Raw genomic sequence first — 27,922 nt, 5'->3', positions numbered from 1 at the left:
GCAGAGCTGCAGAACTACATGAGCACTGGGATTCAGAGACAATTTAAGAGAAGATAATTCAATAGACATTTTCATTAATCTGGACTAAAATAATCTTTCTATAGCCAAAGAAGTCTTCTTTAAGGGTCCATGGTAAGTTAACTATCCTAGTGACTTAGTCTAATTATTGCAGCTATGATTTAAATTTACTGGTTTGTTTTCAAATGAATAATGCTGTGTAGGCTGCATCTTCATAATGTAGGTGCCTTGTCTACCAGTGTCAGATGCATTAGCAAATACTTATACAAAAGTAGCCTAATGCATGGCAATATATTTACTAAATTTTGTAACTTGTTATTTGCACATGAGTACAAAGCATGCTACCTGCAGTTTGTTTGTTTTTCATCATGGCAATTGGTTGCAAGTCATGTGGGTGGGTGACATGTACAGTACACATGGTATTTGTGACTTTTATGTGGTCATCAAAGTTGGGGTCATGTTCAATTCTACTTTATAATATTACATTACTCAGCCTTTATTGCATAATTAATGAAGTATTTGTGTAATCTATAGTGAATGCATCCTATTACTGACTTTCATTTTATAAATAAGCAATGTGGTGTGAATGACTATTCTTTCCTGACTTATGAAAATAAGAAATGATCAATCTGGAATACAAATGCAACCAGTGCCTTTTTGCCCTCAGATGTCTGGAGGCATTTTCCCCTCTTGTGATAGCCTGTGGGAGTCAGACTATGCCAGCTGCCACCCCCTGGTGTGCCACCTGTGCCATGGGCAGTACCAGCAGCCCTGTCTTCTGGACTGCTACCACATCTTCTGTGCCAGCTGCTTGCGTGGCAGAGCCTGTGACAACCGCCTCAACTGCCCCCTCTGTGGGTAAGGGTCCAGAATGAAGTCAAGGGAGTTTGGGGTTTCTCAGCCATGCTGTATCTTTTCTCTTTTTTAAGCTTTTTTTGGTTTTAGGAAGTGGTTCCCATCAAGAGTGACAGAGAACAAACCAAATATTTGCTCAAGTAACTCAGCCACTGACAGATAAAGACTCAAATACACCAGACACTATACAGTAAGACATTAATTTATCTCTGGGAGCCACTTTCATATTTTACCCGTATTTGGCTGGTGGCTGCGATTGTTTTCCATCTGACTGATAGTATCAATTGACAGAATGTGTGGCTGTTCTATAACAGGCCTAGATTCCAGTCACCTTTATTTTGTCAAACTTTAGAAACATTGTCATTTAATAATAACCATATTAGAAAGAGCCATTTTACAATGTAAATAAATGTAGCCTATAATGTAAATACAAATCAGACATTCTGATGCCAAATGTCACAAACCTTAAATTAATGTTATCACCGTCTTTGCAGGGTTCACCCGGTGTTATGCCCTTCAAAACACCTTTTTGATGTATTAGTGTGGAGATGCAAATATTATAGCAATTACAGTGCTCACCAGAAACTGTCACACCTGAATTTGTTTTGCGCATGTCCCTATAGGGGCTCTGTAAATTTCTTGTGCAGTGGCCGAAAACGTTGTGTATGATGAGGAACCTTCCAATTCTTCTCAGTGGTACAGTAGGTTGTAGTGATGTAACTATGAAGATGCCTTGACACATTTCACCGCTACAGAATACATCAGTTTTAAAAAGGCTTTGATGAGTTTTACAGAATATTTTAAATCTTAATGTATCTCCTGTCACAGCACATACTACCATTGTCCCTGTCACTATGGATAAAAGCATCTGCTGAATCCCTTTCAGCTTAAGTAACCTCAGAGGAATTTCAGAGGAAATTATTTGCAAAATTTCGATAACTTTCATCAACAGAAAACAGGAAACACATGATCTCTTTTATTTTATTTAAGTGAAATTTATTCCAAAATTATCAACACTGTCCAATGTTAACTCTGTCTGGTTTTCTTTTTAATGCTACAAATTAGGTATTTATAAAACAATAGCTTCACTATTATTTTTATTTCAGTATGAAATAACTGAAAATAATTATTCTATAAATCTTACCACTATTACAAACATTTCAATTTGTGTTTTTGGTGTCAGATGATGATGATAACAAAAGCTAAAAGCCACCCTGATTTTTCAAATCAATGACAACAATAAAGTCTCAGTCAGCTTGTAGACTTAAGTATAATTTAAATGGTGTAGTAAGATGCAATACTTATTTACAGCTTCCATAAAGTCTTCAAGCAACACAGTGCCGTTCTTTTACCTGAAAATAATGGCTCCAAACTCATTTGGATGGTGCGCAGACTTTTAATAGGCTGTCAATTCTGATGCACGTTTGGAATGCCTGGTATTGCACCCTGTAGCGTTGTGGTTCCTGACTACTTCATGACCCTTTTTATCAGTTCTCAATACATTGGGAAATTTCTTAGTACTAAATGGGTACCCAGCATGTTGAAAATGTATGAAAAGTGGAATTCCTATTCTGTTACTTAAATTCAATAATATGTAGCTGGGAAGTATCTTGAAGGAATGACGTTCAGTCGTGTTTATGGCACAGTGGTTATATACTCCGTTTTGTCCAATTAAGGAGAACATTTGAGTTCCAAATCTTCACAGCATCTCTATTTGAATTAGCAACTCCGACTTGCCAGAGCATGAGAGACAGAGGGAGGGAGGACGAGAAACAGATAGAGGAGGAGAAGAGTGAGTTTGTGTGTGTGTGTGTGTGTGTGTGTGTGTGTGTGTGTGTGTGTGTGAGAGAGAGAGAGAGAGAGAGAGAGAGAGAGAGAGGTGCCTCTGGTCAGGTGTCTGTCTGTAGCTGACAGCTGCAGGGTCAGTCAGGCTCCTGGTCTTCTTTTAGCCCCAGGAGCGGGACGCCTGACGTACCCCACGCTCCGACAGAGCCATGCCGCTGTCACACGACAACAGCCTCCCACACAGGCATGTTGGCAAGGGCCTGGCCGCATTGATCTCGGCCCTCGAGGCAATTAAATACGACCCACCGCTGCCCTTATTTCCTCTCCTGCTGAGAAGTGACTCATGGTGGTCTGTGTTACCTAATAGCCCCTCTGGACTTCACTCGGGGTGGGGCGGGGGGACAAATAAAGAGGAAGAAAGAGAGTCTGGGATGGGGCACAGAGAGAAAGTAGAGAGGGAAAGCATTAAAGCATTGAAAGTAAGAAGGATAGAGAAGAAGGATGTGTGGGGAAGAAAACAGAGAGAGGCAGAGTGGGGGACAGAATTAGAGAGAGAGATGATAGAGAAAGAGAGAGAGAGAGAGAGAGAGAGAGAGAGAGAGAGAGAGAGAGAGGTAACAGACAAGCTTATGGGCATAAGGTAGGGATCACAAATAACAAATCGAGAATAACAAATCGGCGGCGGTAAAGTGGAATGCAATGCTCAGACCATAATAACTTATTGTTCCTAAATTACATGAACAGTCTACGTTATATTGCCTCGCGCTACGCTTTGAAATTTAGACCAAGTTTAAGGTGGGGATCACATTGGCCAGTGGCAAGCGGCAGCGGCAAGCGTAACACAACGCTCAGACCATAATAAGTTCTATCTCGTTCCTAAGTCACACAAACGGTTTGCCTAAACTGACAGTTGAATACGCTCGCGTTTCGCTTTAAAAGTTGAACCTCAGCTTGAAGTTCAACGCTCAGCTTGTTCAACGCTAGCGTTACGCTACCGCTGCCAAAGTTCCGCTGCCAAACCATAGAGAACAATAGGAAACCTGCTGCTTGCCGCTGGTTAGTGTGATCCCCTAAGGGCCTATTCAGACCGCAAGCGTGGCGACTGCGTGTCAGTTGCGTTACCTGTCTGTTTTCATTTCGGTGCCCATGGTAACAGGTTAGAGCAAGCACACTGCGCACACTGCGCTCGAGCCGTGCTAAAAAACGTGTGCAATGCTAGACGCCTACTTTTCGTGTGACACGCAAGCATGTTGGAAGCTTTCCGTTCAAGAGAGACAGCGAAGAGATGTTTTAATAGGCAGATTGGCCGCAGCACCGCCGCATCGGAGACGTTTCTTGTATTAATACACATACATGTATAAATGTATAAAAGGCAACGCAGCAGCCACGGAACACAGACGGAAGACACACCCCATGTTTGCGGTCTGAATAGGTCCTAATGCTGAAATTGTTTGACGCTAGCGGAACGCTGCTGGTCCAGCTGTTTGCAAACTCAATACAATAAGAAATCTGCCACGTTGATCAATTTGACGTCCTTCAACTACATGAAAACCCTCACAGAGCAACGAGTAACCTAAAAACTTGTTGGGACTCTCTTTATAGTGTACTGAGTGGGTAATCTCTGGCTTGTCATAAACAATAGCTGGGATAATACCCAGTTGATGTGGAAGGATAACCAAACATAACTTTAATGCTCTTTCCATCCAAGCCTACTTTTAACTAGAGTCTCTCCTCACTGCCACATAAACGGAAACACACATGGTGCTGTGCATATGGTCTAGTTGTAAAAATGTTCGCATTTCACTGTGTGTGTCTGTGTGTATGTGTTTGTGTGTGCGTGTGTGCATGCATGCATGCATGCATATGTGTGTGTGTGTGTGAGAGAGAGAGTGCGTGCAGGCTATAATAGAAAGGTGTGTGTGCTGGTGATGGGAGATTAGAAATGATATTTTGTTAAGACAGCGCAGTGCCATCAATCTTTCGCAACCTGCTGTAACATTATCCTCGCCTAGCCGCAGAGCTCTGGGCATCTACAACTGCAGTGGCAAAGCCGTGCTCGCCACCCAGCTATATTTATCTCATTGTTGTCCTGTGCAAGCGGGAGCCTTGGGAATGGATCAGGCTTCTCTCTGGTAGGCCATACTGCACAGCTGTTAAGGGTTATGCGTCCAGTATAGGATGGGAATAAACCTGGCTCTAGTCACTCAATCTCCACTCAAGAATACGGTTGTGTGCACAGGCTCAGTAAGAGCATGAAGAGGTGGACAGGTGAATGTGAAAGGCAATCTGGGACATCATGTCCACGCACATTGTACCCCTGCCATAGTCACTGCAATACTAAGTCCCTGGTATCCAATAAGTTACAAGATTGACTTTAAAGTACTGCTGCTTGTTTATAAAATCACTAAATGGAACAGGACCAAGACATGTTTCAGCGATATACACGCTCCAGACCTCTCAAATCACAGGGAGTAGTGTTGCCAAAACCCATTGTCAGAACTCAACATGGTGAGGCAGCTCTTAGCTGCTATACAGTGCAGCTCTGGAGCCAGCAAAAATGCTCCTACTGCTACCAGTTTCAAATCGAGACTTTTAAAACCAAAACTAAACTATTCTTTGTTGCCTTCTCCTAACTGATCAAATGCTTTTACTATTAATCAGAAGCATTGTGTTTAATAATTTTTAATTATGGATTCTGGTTTAATTTTAAGATCCTTTAAAGCCTTTTACAACCCTTTGTCCTTTCTTTATCTTGAATCTTGTAGGGAAAACAACCAAAAACATCCTTCTTTTTATTATTATTATTATTATTATTATTACTATTATTATTATTGCGCTGTCGATTTACTGTACAACAGATTCAATAGTGAAATATAAACATCTAACTTCTCAAGACACATCCTTTTTGATAAACAAAATCAATTCAAGCGTGCTCAGGTGACGTGGATGACTTGGCACTGTTGCACATCTATCCATCTTCGTTTATAAAGCCCGTCCAAACGGTTTGATCGACCAAACACCTCTGGTTTGGGCATAGACACTTCTCAGACCCAATTTCCCGAAGTCAAATTGGGCGGGGTAAATTTAGGCTGGCTTCCAGGCTATTGTTTTGCCCCTGCTGTAAACTGCGAACTTTATTCAAAAGTCAACATTGTTAACTATCAACTGTGTTCACTAAGTGTTACTTCTAAAGCATAATGCCACCATAGGTTTGACTAAGTCCATCATTATTGCAGTAGAGAGGATAGGAAACGGTTGTCTCCTGTGAGTACAGCATGGGTTACTTTCCATGTCATGAAATGTCAGTTTAATAATAGGTGCTAGGTCTATCCATCAAACTGGGAATGCAAGACAGCATTGAGTGTAATCTGCAATGCAGGGATAGTAAATAACACAATGATTGCTAAATGATTAGTGCTAATACTGCTTTTATTTAATGTCAATGTTCATTGAGGTCACAGTGTCATAACTGCCTGAAGAAGGTATAATCGACCTATCATCTGCTTCCAGTCTTCTCATAAATCATGCAGTGCTATGCCTGCTGTGTTTAACTCAATAGGCAAGTAATGATATGAGAATAACACAAATACCAACTTTGCATGCTTTGGCAGGGCCAACCATTAAATGAGGAACATTTTGATCTAGGGTGTCAAAGGCAACAGGGTGCATTATGTAAGCTCTGCCATTGCATGTTATGAAAGCCTTTCTGTCATGTTTACGACAAACCTTAAGTCAAGTTTACATCAGTGCGTTACATGTGCCAGTGACTAGCTGTTTCAAGGGAGCATCAGATATTATTACCCAGTTTGGCTGGGTTGCCAAGGATCAGAACTGAGAGAGACCTGTTTAGTGCCTGAGCAACTTGCCAGTGTGTCTAAAATCCGTATGCATACAGCTCTGATAAGGCATTCATTTCCAGTTCTTCCAAAAATTACTAACTACCAGCTACTCTTCCTCAGTGTCCCTGTTTACACCTGAGTCTACATTGTGTCTCGATTGACCATGCCAGAGAAGCGTCCACTCCGTTAATCCCTCTGAGATATTTCAAGGGTCAGCAAGGTGCTGAGCTAACTGACTGTTGCTTAGAAAAGATAAAAGGTTGTCATCAGTGGCTTAACCTTAGCACACTGTGAGAAGAGTGCTTATTTGGGGAAAGGGCATATTCAAATTCTAGTAGTTAGGGGGTCAAAACACCTGACTTTCTTAATAAAAAATGGCTGCCTTCTAAAAACTGCCAGTAACATGACAACCAGTCTCATTTGCTGTTTGCTGTCTGCTACTTATGTTTGGATTTCATACTCGTCCCATCAACATTCAACTCCTTATCTCTTGCGATCCCTACTGACAATTAAAATCCTTTCTAATTTTGTTTTTCTTATCTAACTTTGAAGTGGCCTGACATATGATTATATAGTGAACGCAGACTTGTTACAGCAAGGCAACTTTAAAAACAATGTAGAGTAGAGGTAGAGGTAGAGTGTTTTTTTCCGAAATAAATCTGTGCATCCATCTCTTAACGTTCCCATGCTCCAGAGACACCCACGGATGTCCCCGGTGTCCTAGACAATCAGCCCTCAGGGCTTAGCCCGAGAGATGGGCCACTTGTCCTCTGCTATTTTGATCCATACCAGTCACACTCTCAAGAAGGACGTAATCTAGGAATTCGCCATGCTGCTCTAAGTGGAACAAGATGGCCCTGGTCACTATAGTTACTAGATAAGCAGGGTGGAGTTGAGAGGTGCAGAAGGGACATGTTAGATGTACTGTGAGTGTATTTGTTTCTTCTTCTGAACACCTGAAAATATTGTTTTTCTTCTAATGGAGTCAGATGTACCTGGACCTTCTAGAATGCTTCCATACATTTTATCAAAGCTATACTTCCTGTGCTTTCAGTAATATAGCCATGCATTACATATTTAGCTTCAAGCTAACCTCAAGCATTGTTGGGAGTGACATGGTGACAAGAAAAGGCACTATCATGATTTGTCATGGCATGTCTTGTACTCTCCTCCATGGTTGGTCTATAAATGAAGCTATCGCCCTCTCCTGGACAAAGATGGCACTAAATAATCAACCAATCCAACTATGGAGCAGCAACTACTTTGCTTGCATAAATGTTACGCCATTACAATCTTTTTCATTTTTAGTTTTGGGTGGTTATTAGGGCTTATAAATTGTAGAAATTGTCACACAATGTCAGTGAGGAGGAATAATACCTTAAGTGTGTAATAGACATGTGTGTGTGTGTGTGTGTGTGTATGTGTGTGTGTATCTCAGATACCCCACATTGTTGAAGGGGATAAACGCCCTACCTCCTGAGGACCGGCTGCTCAAGTATCTGGTGGACAACTCTTCAGACAGCCAGGAGACTGTACTGTGTGCTAACTGTGATATGGAGAGCAAGATGCAGGTAAACATACTGTACACACTGACCCCGATCCTCCAGGCACACACACACACTTACACACACACTTACACACACACTTACACACACACACACACACACACACACACACACACACACACACACACACACACACACACACACACACACACACACACACACACATTCATGACACACATTCACTCACAGACTCAATGCACACACAGCATTTAAAGTTCTCAGGCACTCAGAATTCAGGCTTGGGCCAGATTTCAAATTGAAATTAGAAAATAGATAAACATTGATTGCCTGAAAAAGACAAACTACTTCCAAAAATCCTGATAACAACAGACAGAAATATCCCCGTGTGCACACACACACACACACACACACACACAGAGACACACACACACACAGAGACACAAAAAAACACAGACTCTCTCTCTCTCCCATTCTCTCTCTCTCTCTCTCTTTCTGATACATACATACACATAGAATATACATGTAAACATACATACACTGGTGGGAAAACACACATACAAGCACATATGTTTCACTTCTTTATACAATACACACTGTCAAACCACAATAAAAAGACAGCAATTTAGAGCCAGAAAATATTCATAGTTGATATTAAATTATACTCATGTTGATCTTTGAGATTGAAAAAAATATTTGTGATATAAATTCCCTCCATCAAGGCAAGCAGCAAATGAAAGTAAACCACAAGCATGATGTGCTTCCTTCTCCCTTCTCCAGTTCACCTCTGGGAAATCACAAAGCATTAGTCTCCTTTATTTAGTTTGGTTTGTTTGTTTATTTACTCTTTGTGTGTGTGTGTGTGTGTGTGCCAATTTATTTGGTTCTCTTACTTCCTCTTTTTCTCCCCCCTCTGTGTGTGTGTGCGCGCGCATCCATCATGGCGTCCATGCTGAGTTGGGAGTAGTGAGAGTTCCTCTAAACTACCCTAAATCCAGCCCGCACACCCGTTGTAATTGCCACCGTTAATGCAAACAGATGCATAATGCTTTGGATCCTCGTTCCCACTCACCATTGTGTATACATCATGGACAAGAGCAAGTCATAGAATCCATGTCACACATATTAAATGGCTGTCTTTTTTACAAAAGTCTTTATGTATCCAGGCATGATAAGATTGTGGACATTATATCTGGAAATTTATCATCTTTATTTTCTCCAAATGTGTCAATACATGTAAATTGTGTTGTTAGACAACAAATGTTTTCCAGGTGTTCTTAAATGTCTGCGTTCTCTGATTTAAATGCCACCAGGCCTGATATTATAATCATTGATGAGCACGATAGGGATGTGTTCATCCTGGAAGTAGGTTGCTGTTTTGATTTATGTCTAGAGGTAGCCTGGGTTTTAGAGGAGGATTACTTAACAAAGCTAGTAAAATATCACCCTCTTGTACAGCAAATAACTGGCCTTGGCTACAAATGTCAATGTCTGGTTCTTATCTTCGGCAGCCTGGGCCATGTGGCTTGTCATTAGGGGTCTCAGGATAGTTGGCTTTACAAAAGCAAGGGCAAAGAAAATTGCCAAATACTGCTCAATATCGTCCATTATTGGAAGTCGCCATATATGGAGAAGAAGGTGTTGTGTGTATCCATAAATCTGCTGTTCGAGTTTGTCATCAGACCCACATTGGTGGATCATGCCTTAGCAATGTTCTGTATCTGTAACATTTATGTCCATATGTACATTTATTATGAATTGCGGACATAAATAAAGTAGTTAATGTGTGTGTGTGTGTGTGTGTGTGTGTGTGTGTGTGTGTGTGTGTCCAGGATGCTACTGGAGCGATGTATTACTGTAACACTTGCAGCCAGCCTCTGTGCGCGGAGTGCAGGGAGATCACCCACAAGGCTAAGATGTTCTCCCAGCACGAGATCGTCTCGCTGGCCAAACGCACCAAGGAGGGCCACAGGAAGTGCAGTGAGTCCTCACTCATTATCCTCCCCATCATAAGTCACCAGGCGGGGGGCAAACAAGCTCCTCAGTCTTTAGTGGTCATATTTTTGTATACATTGTTAACTCGGACAAGTTCAATAAATTTAAAATATTTGAGGAAACAGATTGCCTTAAAAACTTTACGGTTATATACTCAATCAATTTAAGGCCATCATTATTTACTTTCATACCACTAACTCAAGTATTTATATTTAAGGTGACAATTTTATTCAAGTAGGTATCTTAGTTTTTTTTTCAACAGACTTTATATCTCTATAATAATTGGCCTGCCTGACCATACTCAGTTTTCCAGCATTCAACATTTAGCTACATTTCCCCACCAGCATGTGTCAAAGTTCAACATAAAGACACAACCAATGTCCAATATTACCAAATGCACTCATTGCCAACTGTATTCAATTATTTCAATGTATTTAGCGAAGTACCAGGGGGATTTATTTAAATAGCTCAGAATGACTTACACTCAACAACTGAGTTATGTTCACTTAAATCTTTGGTTTAAGTCAGCGTTTCTCAAACTGTGGGTCGCGAGACATGCCGGGGCGCGAACTGACGTGAAAATCAGGAGTTTTTTTTTATTTTTATTTTTATCTGTAGCCTAGGCCCAGGTAGCACCCGATGCGCAATGGACGCACTGTGTTATTCATAGGGAAGCGCTCGTGTCAAGGCAGCTTAGTTAGTCCCGACCAATGAGATTTTGAATGAGGTTGTGAGAGTGGTGAATTTCATCAAGACCCAGCCCTTAAAAGCGCGTCTATTCTCCGCACTTTGCGAGGAGATGGGAGCTGACCAAAAGGCTGTACTGTTTCACAGCGAAGCAAGGTAGTATCTTTCCCGAGGTAAAGTGCTGTCGCGCGTGTTTGAGCTCCAAGTCGCCTCTTCTTGAAGGAAGAGCGCATGTTTGAATCTGCAAGCACGTTCACTAATGAACATTTCTTGACGAAGCTGGCCTATCTTAGCGATATATTTGAAAAGCTCAATGAGTTAAATCTCCATTTTCAAGGCAACGATAAGCACTATACCTCACCTAGCAGATAAGATTACTTCATTCACCAAAAAACAGCGACAGTATTATGCCTTTGAGAATCTGAGTGAAATCGCTGAAACGTCTGATTCGGGAGTCACTCGTGATCCCATGTATTAAACAGTAGGCCTACATCACATGCCTGCAAAGTTTATTTCAAAAATATTTCCCAACCAGCAGTGCTCAGTATGACTGTATTATGGATCCATTTAATGCAGCATGTATTTCATTGAATATATTAAATGCTGTAAAATATTGGCCTATGCTTGTTAATATGTTGCTGGAAAACAGAAATATGTGTGTTTAATTTACAATGGCACATTATGTATTTATTTATTATATCTGCAGCACCAGCTGATTTTAACTCTGCTGAAGAGGATATATTTAGAACTTGTCATTATTTTAATAAATTTGACAATTTTAAGCTTGACCTACCACTTTCTTAGAGCGATGAGGGACAGGTGGGGCTCTAAAATGCCCCCTTGATCAAAGTGGGGAATGAAAGAAAAAGTTTGAGAACCACTGGTTTAAGTTAACTGTGAGTAATGCTCGTGAGTCATGGTGGTGATAAAGCATACATGTCAAACAAAGTCACAACACATTTCCCAAACTTCATGTAAAATAATCCAAATAATTAAGTTAGATGATCTTGCCAATGCTCATGGGAATCTAGATAACACAGAAAACAGTTGATTTGCTCTTTAAACTATTTATTTTTAGTTAGACAAAAAAATAGCTATGAATGTCAACTCTAATATCTTAAATTAACGACACCTGCAGAAGTAACTAGAACACTGATGTGAAACAAGTATCTTCATGCACTCTATTGTCTAATCACCCTTGATTGTCTCTATCACCCTCAAACTCATTTATTTGGGGAAAATAAGATTTGTTCCCTCTTTTTAATATATGGCAGACTGCAATTAAATGGAGACTAAAGCTATATAGCTCAGCAAATGGCTGCTAGTATGTAGGCTCTATGGTGCTCTGGCCATTCTCCTATATGTACACACAGGCCCACACCTTTGAAGGTGAAGGTAATTGGCCCAACTCGTCACTACCTATTACATCTCTATTGTCACCGCAGATGAACAGGCAGTGGTGCAGAGGATGGGAGCATCCTGGCACCTCACTGTGCCAGCGCAGTGTCAAATCCCCTTATCCTAATCCCTCTCCAATTAACACAGTTATAGGCCTGAAAATGAATGTTTACCAGATGGGCAGTGTTGTGTTCCATTAAAAAGTATGGAGGAGGAATGCACACCCATGTAGAGGTGCCGGTCAGGGAGGTTATCAAATTAGAAAGAGAGTAACCACACACTCTGATCTCTTCATGCATAAGTTATTAATGACCGATATTTCGGCACAAAGCCTTTATCAAGGTTCCAAACATATTTGTATATTGAAAAAATAGAAACAAAATGTACTATTATTATTTCTGTGTCCACTCCACACTGTTGTGCTTGCGGCGTGACTGATGGCCAGTTAATGGCTGTCCCCTCAGGTCTTCATGATGAGCAGTACATCATGTTCTCCACGGAGAAGAAGTCCATGCTGTGTATTAACTGCTTCAGAGACATGCAAGTGTAAGTTTCCACTGCATTCACGACCACCAGATCACACCAGTATCAAAGAAAAAAGGAACATTACGTTTACGTTTATTTTTTTAGCTGATGTAATGTTTAAACGGGAACTACAAAAGAGATTAGTCAGGATTACCGTTTATGTAGGGGAGGAAGTGTCGTGGCTGAGGGGTAACATAAGCTTTTACCAGAGCAGCCACTCAGGGTCAGGGAAGGTCAGCTGATCATCTATCTTGACGCCCAGGTTTCTCGCAACCGTGGTAGGAGCAGGAGATAAGTTTTGATGTTGATATTGTGATGTCTCATTTGTTTGGCTGCGAAGACCAGCAATCAAGTCCTAGAAAGGTTCAGCTGAAGGCACCATTTGTTCATCCATGTGGATGTCAGAGGACCACATATAAAAATGTGCTATATAAATACACTTGACTTGACCCTCCGGATCAGGAAGTTACAGTTTTCACTTTGGTGCATTTGTCAAATCATCATTAACGTTTGCACAGTTAATGCAACAGTTAATGCATTTCTCAAAATAATTAGTGCAAACTGTATCACATAGTGGATCACCTGTTAAAGTGTGTATCTTACTCAAAATGCTTAGTTTATGTCTCAAAAGCAAGTAGTATTTATGTCAATAAAACTGTCAGTTTGACAAGTCCATTACGCCATGGTTTATGGACAAGATAGTCAAACTGTTTTGTCACAGTTAACTCTGTAAGTATTTTCTAATGAAAAAAAGGCAGCACTGTTGTCTGTGTGGCATAGCTATTTCAAAATTACAAAATTCATTGTAAGAGACCAGATATGATTCAACATTTTTACTGTACTGTACTGTTTGCACAACAATTGACGGATGTTGTTACAGAGTATAAAGAAAAAAGGCTTTTACAGCATGTGCAAAGGAAAAATGAGAAATTTACAGTACAACCTGTAAAAACTTCCCTTGGGTAGAGATGTACACTACTGTAAGACATATTTACTGTATCATCATATCATCATTCTATACATCCTGACGTTCCTGCCTATATATATGCTTGAAATATTATGACAACTCTTTTTAGACCACGAGAATTAAGGCCTTTTGGTGTAGGAATATTCAGGATGGAACCAATATAGTGTTTTTGACCAACATAACATTAGCAAATGAAAATGTAAAAAAAACAGCAAATATTTTGTGCACAATCAGTTGCATGGATGTACTAAAGCATTTGCTGTTTGTTTGGGCGATTGGGAGAAATTGCTTTTTTATGATGTGCACAAGTGCTATGGAGTTTGAACAAGCAGTTTTGAGAATGTCAGTTCTGATCTGAGAAATGCACCAAAGCAATCGAGAAAAACTGTAATTTATAATTTCCCCCTTTCCATGTACCAGTTTTCCTTCTCTCGCTCCTGTTATATTTCACCTTTTTTATATCTATACATGCTTACACGGAAAAAACAAGCACACATACACTACCCTCTACCGTTGCACATTTGCAATAGTGTAGCTTAAAATAGCTTAGTCACTGTCACTGTCACTAAAGTTAAAGACTTGCCAAGCCTATTGTTGCAACGTTCCAATTTGTGTGCAAAACTACAATTACAGTTCCCTTGAATTATTCAAATAGCACAAAGCACATATTACATACTAATGCATTTGTTAGTCATATTGTCCCCTATGGTGAAGTGTACATGAGTGGGCTCTGAATTGATCACCAGCATAATGTTTGGATGTGTTAATGATCTGTATGACCAGAAAAGCATGCTCATGTTTCATTGTGTTTGTCCTAGGGAGAGCCGGACTCACTGCATTGACATTGAGACAGCCTATGCCCAAGGTTGTGAGATACTCGACCAGGCTGTGATGGTGAGTCAATGGATGATGCTCTTGTCCCTGAGAATTTGATCTAAAAGGCTAAAATAGCTCTTTTGTATGAAATCAGATAGATGTGTTTTCTATATTTTATCAGCCTCTGTCTCTTATGCTTTGAATGTCTGAATATTTCACCTCATTCAGAGAGGAATTTGGCTAAATCATTGATATCATACCTGCATTCCTAACTCTACTAGTCGACTGTGTGTTTTAATGATTCCTTTACTTATGCATGTCCACAACATTAATGTGGAGGATATGCCTTAGCTTGTGTGCTTTCCCTTCTAAAGGCGGTGAAGGAACTGCAGAGCTCAGCGCGGGAGTCCATTGTCCTGCTCAAGGCTATGATTGGGGAGGTGCGGACCAACGTGGAGGAGGAGGAGAGCGCCATCTGCTTCCTCTTCAAAAGCATGCAGGTCAGTGGACAGCAGGGGGCGCCATGGCCCTGTGGGATGACGTTAGGAATACAAGCAGTGTAATCTCATATGTTGACACTTTGGCTGTAATATCTACGCACATGAGAAGCTGGCATTCTCTCAGTTGCATAGGATTTGATACTCTTGTACAGCTTATTACTAGTGTTCAGCTTTGACATTAGTGTATACCTTATTAGGAATGTGGCCCCTGGCTTTAGGATTACCACAAAACTAGACACAGCAGGCAAATGAATTTAGCAAAGTTAGGCATATGTTTTCTTTTGTAACAGAATGTAAGTACAGTTATTACAAAAATATCGACATTTCTACTTGCAATAGGCTACATTTGACCTCCTTTTTCCTTGTTACCTTTTACCAAATTAGCAGAGAGGATTACCAGAAAGAAAGAAAAAAATGCACAGTTTGCATTGGTCAGTTTGGATTGGTATTAAAATAGACTAGATTTGAAAAAAGACACGAGCAGATTTGTATACGTACTCGAGGGACAGGTACTGTAGTAAGGCACAGGTACCTTCAGCTGACCTGATACTGTCAGTGGGAACTGTAGATGAGACGTCTACTTCCTCTCCTCACAGGAAAAGCTAGCAGAGAGGAAGGAGATCCTCCTGAGAGCTGCCCAAAGGTACACACAAACACACACACACATGCACGCATGCACGCACGCACGCACGCACGCACGCACGCACACACACACATACACACACACACACACACACACAAACACACGTACACGCACACGCACACGCACACGCACACGCACACGCACACGCACACGCACACACATACACATAACACACACACGCACGCACACACACACAAATACACACACACACACACACACACACACACACACACACACACACACACACACACACACACACACACACACACACACCACCTTGATTTATATTCCCAGACAGATACTGTACCTCTACTTGCTTCTCTTTCTCTCACTGGTGTTTTCAGTAATTAATGAGCCTCCGTGAGGCTGCTAGCCTTGTTTCTATTACCGTACAGCCGCCTGCTTGGAGCTCAAATGAGTCATGACAGTTTGGCCCCCAAGAAAATTATTACAGTTTTTGCCTATTGCTTACACACTTTTTGCAGAATTTGGCTCATTATGTCAAAACTCTACACACAGCCAAATAAGATATAGCACTTGGAGATAAACAACTCACATCTACAGGTATACCAAATGAACACTGCAATCAAAACTCAACAATCCTTTCTAAAAATGTAATTATTGCAACAAAACCATACACACATGTTAGTTTTTACAAAAAACAAACATTCTACAGTAATAAAGAAAAGTAGAATCACACTTATCAATATAACACTGTAAGTGTAATAAACAATTACTGGAGAAATTGCTATTGAAAAAAATAAATAAAAAATGTATATGTGTGTGTGTGTGTGTGTGTGTGTGTGTGTGTGTGGCGGGGGTGGGGTGGGAGCTTTATGGATCCTGCCTTATGTTCAGATTTGGTCACAAGTCCTCGTGGACATCGCAGGTGATGTCCTCTCGGGCTAGGCAATGGGGACAATATCACCTTGTGTGCCATATGCACCTTTGAACTGACCCCACCTCAATGTCTCTGCATGCCCCTTCCATTGCTTGCAAAAGAGGAATGCAGGTATGTGGTTGGTGGTCATATATTTTTTATTGGCCCACTGAAAATGGTGTTCATTTTTCTCTGTACATGTTTTCAGGTATGTGTGTGGGTTTTACCAATTACCAGATATGCTTACATTTTGAATATAAGTGTTTTCCCAATGATAACAGGAAATTTCACTTTTGAACAAAGTGTCTAATGTAAGAAATCTACACACACAGAAGAAAGACTATTAGAAAGAGAGTGCGATAGGCCAATAGGTCAAGAGAGAGAGGGAGAGAGAGGGAGAAAGAAGGAGAGAGTGAAAGTCAGAGTAGACTATGTACATTGAGGAGAAAGCTGGGCTGTGGTGGAGTTGTGCGGTAGATCAGGTTGCGTTTTACAGAGATGGAGTAATGAGATTTCTGTGCCTCTGTCCTCCTGTGTCTCTTTCGGATCACTGCCTGGAAGCTCAACACAGCACTGCTTCCAGGAATGGACCAAAAGGCTATTTATGTCTGCCCCCCCCCCCCATTCTTTCTTTCTCGCTCACTTTCTTTGTGTGTGTGTGTGTGTGTGTGTGTGTGTGTGTGTGTGTGTGTGTGTGTGTGTGTGTGTGTGTGTGTGTGTGTGTGTGTGTGTGTGTGTGTGCGTGCGCGAGTGCACGCAAGTGTGTTCTGACAGCGTGGTCTTTTTTTGTTTTGTCAACAGCCAGCATGAGGAAAAGGAGAAGGCAATGAAGGAACAGCTCTCACACCTGGCTGCTTTCCTCCCCACTCTCCAGGTACTGAAACACACACACACACACACACACACACACACACACACACACACACACACACACACACAGGACTCAGAACACAATCATCTCATTTATCTATCTCACCCCCTCCTCTCTGTTCCGCCCGTTCAGGTTCACCTGGTCGCATGCTCAGCTTTCCTCAGCTCTGCCAACAAGTTTGAGTTTCTGGATATGGGCTATGTAAGTGCTTTATAAATAGTGTGTGAAGTCAACTTATGCTTGTATAAGCACCTTATTTAAACAGCATTAACAATCTGAAGAACTTATCAAACTGTGCAGTGGTGAATTACAGTCACACTTTTATGATGTTTTTATGACATACAATTCAATACAATCTACTGATAACAGTGTTGTCATATTGTAATAATCAGTGATGTTATGAGAGCTCATTAGCATGTGAAATAAATTAGATAAGACATTACAATACCATTACGGCATTTGACCATGTAAACATTACCCTGTTAGATCATTGGATGTAAGCTGGCATGACTACTGGCAACAGGGCATTACATTTTGTTTATGACAGTGTTAATGGACTTGTTAATTGGAAAGTGTTGCTAATATAAAATGTCATTGCAAGTCATTGCAGCTGATGGTTTGCCGGTGTGTTTTGCAGCAGCTGATGGAACGCCTGCGTAAGATAGTGAAGCTGCCGCACCGGCTGACCCCCACTCAGAGCAGTAAGGTGAGGGAGTCAGCTAAAGAGATCAAACCTCTCACTCTCAGTCTGAAATGCTCTCTCCCCCCCCCCCTCTCTCTCTCTCTCTGTCCCTCTCTCTCTGTGTATCTTACTCTCCAACATAGGGTGACAATGGAGTGCAAGATACAGGCAACACATACACACATATGAACACTAACCCCTATCCTCCAAGTGTACACACACACTATCGCTTTCACTCTCACTATTTTGCGTTATTTTGTGTTAATTAATGGTAGGTTGGTATTTTTTGTATAAGTCTTCCTGGGGCCCCCTCTCTAAATATATGTGCCATTCTCCCTGTGTCCTCCAGATTAACACAGACTACCATGCTGAGTTTGCCCGCTCCCTGGAGCACCTGCTGCCCCTGGGTCAGAGGAGACCTCCATCCATCACCAGCATCAGTGGCTGGTCAGTCCTTCCTCTTCTCTTTGACTCTCTCTCCCTGTCTGTCTGTCTGTCTGTCTGTTTCTCTCTCTGTCTGTCCCTGTGTCTGTCTGTCTCTATCTCTTTATTCTCACCCACCCCAGTCATTCTCTTTCTTTCACTCTGACCTTCTCTTCATCCTTTTCTTTCCATTTCTTGTGTCCAGCTTCTTTTCACTATTTTCCCTTTTCTATTTCTTGTATGGCATTTAATAGTTTTTTTTTCTCCATTTGACCTCTGTTTGATGGGTTTGTTCCTGAATGAAGGCTGAATTGGGCTCATGAATAGCAACTCTAACATTAAGTCTTGTTTCTTTTCATTTGTGATATATTAAATATTTAGCAGATCTGCATCAAAATAGACATTGTTTTCCAGCACACCTCCAGTATAGCAGGTGTTCCAGCTGCCTTGCAGAGGGGGGCCATTTCTGCCGCGCACCTTTCAATCTCCTTTTCCAGGAGCTCTTGAGTGACAGAAATCCCTGAAAAGCTTACGTGCACATCTAGCAGGTGCTGACAAGTGCAGACAGACATGAGCAAAACGTTCAGTCATCCCACCGGTGGTTACGGCCCACCCGGGGGGGTTGGGGTAGGAGTCGGGGGGGGGGGGGGGTGTCTCCGCTGCTTTATGTAACCCAACAGACCAGGTGGCAACAGTCCGCTTATAGCAGGCATTAGAGCTGTCCACAGGGGTGCCAGGGCTGGAGGCGATAACCACGGGCTGGCCAGATGCGTGCTGAGCCTCAGTTCCAGGAAGGGTCAGGTTCCAGGAGGCTCAGTGTTACACTGAGATTTATATTTCTCCACCTTCACAAATTGTGGTTGAGGATGTATTTTTAAAAGACACATTGTATTGTGTTGCTGTGGGTACTGTACCACACTTTATTGAATGGACTTTTGAATTTATTGCAGTTTGTTCTAAATCATCCGCTGTCTTCAAAAGGATTATAATTGTTAGTTGATGCCTTGTGATGTATGGTGTATGTGATGGTGTTCTGTCAAGGAAAGCTGCAGTTTATTGCCATCGTTAGAAACTGAATTAATATCCCTTAGAAACGGATAGAATCTGCACACCAGATAATGCTCCTGAAAGCATTTAATGTTTTACTAGCACGTTGCGTTTCGGGGTCCAAGGCCCTTCTCATTCATGATGTCATGGCTGGACGCAGCTAGATGTTGACTTTTTCAGTTACAGTTTTTCTCAGTCAAGGAATTTGGTGCATTTTGGTAAACTGAAATTCTCAGTACTATTAGTTCAAGGTAAACATCGACATACAATACTGTGTAACTTTTTCTGTTGAAATTGATGTATGCCAGACAGACAAAAACACATGAGAAAATGCTCACGGAGTAAACTGACGACACAGCTAAGCATTTTGACTATCTTGTTAATAACAGCGACACTAAGCTTTTCATTCTGATGGCACTGACAATATTTGCCTTTGATACATAAACTGAGCATTCTGAGCAAGTAACATGCTTTTGCAGGTAATCCATTGTGTGGTGCAGTTTGAGCAAATTGTTTTGAGAAATGCATTTGCTGTTTGCTGCTGCAAAGGTTAATGATGATTGGAGGAATGCACCAAAGTGACTGAAAAAACAATCCCTTAACATGTAAACGGCAAGTCTGATTTCCTGAGCACACTGCATGACTTAACCATGACGAAGATCCTTCATCCTTTGGCACAGATGTGTCTGGGTATATGTGTACACCCTCGTGTGATTGCTTTGTGTGTGAATGAAAACACAAACACACACGTCTGTGTTTGTATGTCCATATGTGTCAAACAGCCCTTATCTGCAAATGCTGTGGCCTACATCCTGTCCCCCCCCCCCCCCCCACACATAGGCTCACAGGAATTCTTCACAGCCCCACCATAAGCCCTAGTCGCCGCTTAGCAATGCTATAAGGCTGTCATTGCCCTGGAATCTAGCGCCAGCATTGGCTTGGACAAGGACTTTTATAGGAATCTGTAGTGAGGGGGTCAGAGTTGATCAGGCTGGATGCACACACCAAATGGATGAGCTTCCCATCGGTGTGTGCGAGGATGACAGTGACGCAGATCTCCCTGCCAACTTTCCACATAAATCACAGGCCTTGTTCTCGGGTTAGCCCAGCTGACACACAATCAAACAAGCGCTGAGACATATGCAAATATACCAGTGCATACACACACTCTCTCTCTCTCTCTCTCTCTCTCTCTCTCTCTCACACACACACACACACACACAAATACACCCTCTCTCTCTCTCTCACACACACACACACACACACACACACACACACACACACACATACAAACACACACTCACACCCTCTCTCTCTCTCTCTCTCTCTCTCTTTCTCTCTCACACGCGCACACACACACACACACACACACACACACACACACACACACACACACACACACACAAACTGACATACTCTTCCTCAAATAGATGCTTTTTTACATGCATCAGCATACTCCCATGCACATGTTCTCTTGACTCTTTCACTTCAACTTGAATCAGTGAACTGATACCTGATAATTCATACCTCATCCTAATCATTATTCCTGTTTTCAATCTGACAGACAGGGCCAGACCTCTCTCTCTCTCTCTCTCTCTCTCTCTCTCTCTCTCTCTCTCTCTCTCTCTCTCTCTCCTCTCTTTCTGTCAATTGTATCTGTTCTCTCTCTCTCTCTATCTCTCTCTTTCCATCTCTCATTCACTTTGGCAGCTCAACACTATTTTTATCAGAATTTCACGGAACTCTCCAGGATTCATCTTGTAGGCCATGCAGTTGAGTGGTTGAGAGGGACGGCAAGGGCTTAGGTTGGGGGGCAGGGCTGGAGTGGTGTGGCATGGGGTGGGGTGGTGTGGGGTGGGAGTTCCGAGTTCCAGGGGCACGAGAACAGAGAACACGGGGGGCGGGTACAAGCGGCGGGGGCACTTTGTTCCATGCTGCTGATGTCACAATCCCGGGCAATATCTTAATGGTATTAGTCTTCAGCGCCACTACCCTGTGAACAAAGAACACAGAGGTGCGCGAGGGAAACTAGCTGCTCAGGGATCAGATTCTTTGGCTGCAGTACCTGCTCTTGTGTGGATCAGGAAAAGAACTATCTTTTTTTTTTTTTTAACAAAGGCTCAGTGCTGAAGGTAAAGTTACCCCTCTCTTATGTAGTGTCTCTTTAAAGAATTTACAAGGACAGTATAGGCTATTTGTCTGTTTATTGTAGCCTACAGGTCTGAAGGACCAGGTAGAGTGCAATATACAGTATAACATTAATGAATTGAAAGAGTGTTGTTTCACTCTGTTCTTCAGTGCATTTAGTACAAGTGACCATGAGGTTCATAGGGTAGGGTATTTGGAATTGTATTTCTTAGATAATACATATTGATCTTCAGATATCTTTCAGATCTTGATTCAATAGCAAATAGCCACTCTGAGGTACTTAGACATTCATATTTTGAGTGGGAAAGAAAACATTCCTAACTTCTAATCATGTTTGCAAGGAAGGACACAGAAAATGTTCATTCAATTTGAAAATACACTGACCCCTTATCAAATCTCCAACTCGGTGAGCTGAACATGATCAGCTTACTTAGCTTGACAGGAAGTAATATTTTGTCCCTGTAGTTGTAGATTGATGGATGTTTTTTTTTATGTAGCATCACCATCAAGTTTTTGGGCAGTGTTTTATATTTTCAGTTGGTACAGATTAGTGTGTTATATTGATTTGGTGGTGATATTCATTAACACACTTTTTTTTTCTGTTTCTGACAACTCTATATTTAATTTTGCAGCCAGGCAGTACCAGTCACTTTGCATGCAATAAAATGATACAAGCAGTGCCTCACTGACTCTAAGTGCGTATGCTGAATGTGACTTTCACAGTGCCATTTCAGATGGGCCTAAGCGGATCATTAATTGCTCAATAAAGATATTCCACTTGTCGAGGCACAAGTTATTTTTCCGTTATGCATTCCTAGACAGCTGCCTGGCATTGCTGGTTGTAAACATGGCCAGCGGAACGGCAGTTCCACGAATACTCGGCTGTGATTGATGAAGTGCTGCCATGACGAGGCCGGTTGTTTGCTATTTAGCTGCAGTAAAACACTGACAGAGAGGAGATGTGAACAGAGGGGAGGGAATAAGTGTGTGTATTGAGGACTCCTTATTCTCATCAGTGAAGGTGTTCATCAGAAAAGAGAAGAAGATAGTAGAGAGCTGTTCTTCTAACAGAGAAATAGCGTGCCTTTGAGTTGCAACATGTATATTGGTCAGGACACATGTATTCATTAGGATAGGTTTGTATTCGCAAAATCTAAGAGGATGCATGCAATATTTAGACACAGCAATTGATGATTGTCATCATTTCTATGTATTTGAAAATCTTTTATGTTTCTAACCTGGTCTAAATGGATGCATTTCATAAATACTTTATTAGAATATTGTAACCATAACTAAATGTTTTTTTCTTGTTCTACAAAGCCATTTTGATGAATTATGACACTACTATATAAACAGAAAAGCTTCTCGATCACACCATTCAACCAGTCAGTGGGTATGGGTACCCTTCAGTCTCCACTGGTGGTACACTAACTCACCTGGGTTTGTTGTCTTTCCCTCAGGCTCCAGTCCCCCATGTCCATGTCCTGTGGCTCCCCGTCCCTCAGTGACATGCCCCTGGGCTCCTCCGGGGGGCGCCGGCCCACCTCGCACCGCTACATCAGCACCAAGGTGCTGCTGGCCGAGGGGGGCGACACGCCGTTTACCGAGCACTGCCGCAACTATGAGAACAGCTACAGGGTAAGGGTGGAGTTAAGGTGATGATACATGGGGCAACTTCTTGAGCAATGTTGCTGGGCAACCACATAACCAGTTCCATTTATTCTGATTGGATAATCATAACAACTTGCCTACTGATGATTAAAGTTCTCCAGAAAAGAAACTGTTGCCCAAAATCAATGAGAACATGCCAGAACCACAATAATGAGGAACATTGCCCAGCAACATTGTTGTTGTTGTTGTTGTTGTTGTTGTTGCTGCTGTAGGGCTGGGTGTACCTGCTAAAAAACCTGTTCATTTGAGTTGGTAACATTCCTTCACTATTTTAAATGTGTGCACATGTGGCTGTGAGGCATAGTTTGCATGAAGTTCCATAACACTGAGAAATGTGATTCAGCAATTTAGAGACTGTTTGCACAATGTGAATTTGTGTTGGGATGATGCTCTACTAAGGACCACTGATTTACAGCCAGTCAGACTGTGTGTGTGTGTGTGTGTGTGTGTGTGTGTGTGTGTGCGTGTGTGTGTGTACGTACGTGCAGACGCTCCAGACAGAAATCCAGAAGCTGAAGGACCAGGTCCAGGCCATGCACAGGGACTTGACCAAGCACCACTCCCTCATCAACACGGACAACATCGAGGAGGTCCTGGAGAAGTCTCTGCACGTGCACAACCAGATCACCTCCCAGTACTCTGCTGTGCAGACAATGAGAGCACTGTTTGAAGAGGTATATTGCTATCATAGAGAACTGAGATGAGGCATGCAGGCTGTTACAATTGCTAACATTGTATATTGGATGTTTAAACTTTGGAGCAGCCACCCAGAAGCGATTCAGAAGAAAGTATGTTTAAGGGGAAATCTGGATGAATGACACCTCAAATAATATTTAACCTACATTCCTGAAGTCGTAAAGCCCCCAGCATTTCCTCTTTGTGCTGCACCTTAGTAATTCAAATGGGAGAATTGTCTTTAAATGTGCTCTAAGCGATGCCACACGTTTTTTAGGCTAAAACATTTTATGTCACTTACTGCAAACATCACCTAACCAACAGCTAGCTGTCTGTGTCCTGAATACACTGTAAAAAAATGCGATCTCTGTGGACAGCCCAGGCTCCAAAAATGGCAACAAAAACAACCTGGGCAAACCTAGTCCATAAAAACATAACAAACTGTTCCAGCAAATGACAGAAGAGATGCACGTTTCAGAGAGTTTCAATTGCACGGGAGCAGCACTGGAGAGAGGGGAAGGAAGTAGCGAGCTAGCTCTCTGTTTTGTTTGAAAGTCAACAGAAGTGACGTTACCCAGCATTAGAGCACCTTTCAAATGAAACCAGGGAAATGTAATTTTGTTATGAGGTCTCACAAAAGTCCATCAGGACTAGAGTGACATGGATGACTGATGATTCGTTTCTCTTGTGTAGATATGGGAAGAGACCTTTCAGCGAGTGACGAACGAACAGGAGATTTATGAAGGTATGAAGACACACTGAGCCATGGTTACATCTCAAAAAGGTGACTGCTGATTGCAGTCACACTTCCACATGTGAGAATGCTGCTGTTCTAGTGTTGGTATGTATTGCCGGCATGTGCATAGGTGATGATTGTGTGATTGTATTTTTATTGTAGCCCAACTCCACGACCTGATGCAGCTGAAACAGGAGAACTGCTACCTGACCACCATTGCGCGTCAGATCGGGCCATACATTTTGTCTATAGCGAAAGTCAAGGAACGACTGGAGCCCAGGTACAAAATTATGTTACATCCCAATATTCCTCACCTTCTCAGGATAGGGTGGTGTTACATGGCTGGCACTCAACTCAGAAATGCATCTCGATCCTCCAGATGGACCTGAAAAATAGCCTCTGACAAAAAAACAACAATGAAGTTATAAAGAAATTCGGGTTACACTTTATTTTACAGGGTCCTTGTTCCAGTGTATCTACATAATGAAGTACAGTGTAACAACCTGTGTAACAATATGTACTGTAATACCACGTCCTTATGTTGTCTATACATAGTGTATTTTTGTGTACCTACAGATCATTAGTACACATGTGATAACAAGTGCTGATACTTTGCCAAAGTGGCCTCTCTCTTTGGGGAAAGGGAAAAAAGGGGCTGAATTCGTATTCATAATTTTTCTTACAAAATCCTATCTCCAGGTTTCTATGTAACATTATCAGTGAAATGGCCCAGATGCTGTACACACAAAACGGGAAGACAGTTACACAAAGATAATTTCTCGGATGTAGAACAGTCATAAACGGACATTTACACAGCTTCAGAAGAGGCATGTCTTTTCTGTTTAGGGGCTGCTGGCCTTTGTTTGTTTACTGAACTGTTACTGTAGCTGACCTTAGTTGGGGTACTGTTGTCCACCAGAGTAGGATTAGCACAGACTGAAATAACTAAGTCCCTCAACACTGATACTGACCATTGTATTTTGCTTCATAGGTACCAGGAACCTAAAGATCTTGAGGATGACCGAACAGAGACAATGTTGAAGATATATGAAGACAGCACCACAAGCTCGGAGTCAAAACACAGGTGTGTTTTTCCATCCTGTTTGTGCCACTGAGACACTTTGTACTTAGCAATAATTCTGCATGATAACTATCAATTGAAGCTTCATACCAAATGACACTAGTTTGGTACCTTACCCATCCATTTTTCATTCCAACAGTAACAGTGAAATTCAGTTGAGTGATTACAAATGGGACCCAAATATGGAAAAGCACCCTCTAATACTGCCGTCAGAGAAGCTTAAAACCAATGACTGCAACTGGCAAGGCATGCAGAGGAGCCAGGACATAACCAATCAGATACAACTTTAGGGCCATCCAGGAGAACTCAAGGACTTCCCCTATTTGTACCAACTTCTCTTCTGACATCCAGTGGCCAGGCGACTCCTTCTCTATGGCCTGTTCGCTTGATATCCATGCAGTCCGGACTGGTGCTCTTATTATCATGGCATGGGCCACCATACTGGAGACCTCTGCACCCTGGAGACAGCTGAGCCAACTGACACGGACTAAAAATGGCACTAAAAATGATCATTAGTTGAGGTTGTGAAAAACGATCAGCATTGATTAAGTTTGTGATCTATTTCATGAATAAGTTATGTATGGTTATGATGAAGTGGTTGCCCTTTTTTCTGGGTAGAGATCCGATGTCAGTGGAAAAGACGGAGTTGAATGATGAGGTCTCACCCCATGTGGAACTATAGAGAGAAACATTGAACAGAGACTTTGCCGTGCATGTCTGACTCTCACTCACCGACTCTTAGAGAGCCTGTGTTTGGTTGGTTTCATGAAAACACTTTCCAAAAATGTTGAAAGAATTTTAAATGTAAGAAATATTCCCTAGAAATTGCTGAAATATACTGGAGTGATTGTAGTGAACATATTTCATATGACTGAATTCTTTCATTCTTATGAAAGATAAAATATAAAATTAATTTAAAATAAAAAATAATTTATGAGTGACTATGAGTGACTCGTATATAAGCATTTACTATCTTAACCATAAAGGCTTATAGATCCCAGGGAAGAGAACTGTGTAGTTCAGTAGTTCAATAGTAATGACAGTCTCAGCCCAAAAGGAATACAAACTGAATTAATGAGAGGCATTTCCATTGAATGTTCATGAGCTTATGAAATTGTGAAATAATAATGTATTCAGACACAATATACCAAATTCATAAGGGAAAAAACTGTTCACATTGTATATCGTTGACCCTGTAATTGCTAAATAGGCATTTGAATAATGAATGACCTCAAAGGCAGTTACATAAGTCAACCCTAATGAGAACAGGCCTTGATGGTCTGCCAATGAGCTTGCCTTACACCGCAACTGGGTCAATAACTGATCAGCTCATAAATCATAAGGAGTGTGTATATGGAAGCAGCCAGCCATCCCCCACCCTGGATGGCTAGTCCCTAGACGGGCTCAGGCCAGGTAATGTATTCCTCGCTGTCTCCTAACCACCAGCAGCACATTAGTTTGTGTCAGCACTGCTCCAGGGAGCTCCGCAGGGAGTGATCAGTAGGTCTCCCCCTTTTTCTCCTTCAGTCCCTCTCCTCTATGCCTCCCTTCACGCTTGTTTTCCCCGTCCTTTATTGCTGCGGTTTCACTTGCGTTAGGTTCCACTGAAACATCCACACACACACACACTCACACAATCTTGTTATCGCCTTCCGTAGCATTCGTAGGCAGCAGAACAGGACTTGTTCTTGTGCTCATCAATCCTTGAGCAAACAAGCTCAACTCGCTCAAGATCGTGGAGATAATTTGTCTTGCCCAAGTAGTACACCAATTACTTCCCTGAGACCTCGTGTCGAGGCAGAACGACTTAAGAGTGCAAATGGGAGCAGAAGGTCATCCCACCTCCGCACACAGAGGTACAGTATGCTGCTGCCCCCACCGCATCTCTCCTGTGGACGAGTGCACTGGCCAGGCCTCTCCGGCACGAGGCGGTAATGTTGTGTGGAAAATAATGGGGTCATCTCGACCCTCAAGAGCAGGGCCTCCTCTGTGAAGTAAAGGCAAGCTGAGAGGGCGCAGCTCATTAAAAATACATGTGTGGCAGTGCATGGGGGAGTGCAAAGAAAAATGAATGTGTTCTCTCTCTCTCTCTCTCTCTTTTGCACTTTTACTCTCTCTCTTTATCTCCAGCCGGTCCATCCCTGTGGTCATACATCA

The 27,922-nt window shown here is 42.0% G+C and overlaps 1 protein-coding gene across 1 annotated transcript; it reads left to right on the top strand.

The window, feature by feature from the left end:
* On the top strand, window positions 1–26,702 carry rnf207a (ring finger protein 207a). Its single transcript, XM_076268598.1, has 18 exons — window positions 1–132; window positions 686–876; window positions 7,936–8,068; window positions 9,853–10,000; window positions 12,565–12,646; window positions 14,411–14,486; window positions 14,783–14,908; window positions 15,505–15,551; window positions 17,233–17,305; window positions 17,435–17,503; window positions 17,940–18,008; window positions 18,334–18,431; window positions 23,063–23,240; window positions 23,762–23,947; window positions 24,642–24,693; window positions 24,847–24,964; window positions 25,676–25,768; window positions 25,905–26,702. Exons 1-18 carry the CDS (start codon window positions 130–132, stop codon window positions 26,053–26,055), a joined length of 1,893 nt encoding a protein of 630 aa, XP_076124713.1. The 5' UTR covers window positions 1–129; the 3' UTR covers window positions 26,056–26,702.
* Window positions 26,703–27,922: the final 1,220 nt, after the last annotated feature.

The sequence above is a fragment of the Alosa pseudoharengus genome, unplaced genomic scaffold (genome assembly GCF_046254945.1).
Source record: "Alosa pseudoharengus isolate Yale_2024_CS ecotype anadromous, Long Island Sound unplaced genomic scaffold, YU_APseudo_1.1 YU_APseudo_1.1_scf_5, whole genome shotgun sequence".
Taxonomy (NCBI): domain Eukaryota; kingdom Metazoa; phylum Chordata; class Actinopteri; order Clupeiformes; family Clupeidae; genus Alosa; species Alosa pseudoharengus.
Note: the sequence above shows the minus strand (reverse complement) of the source record. Positions and strands in the feature narration are given on the sequence as shown.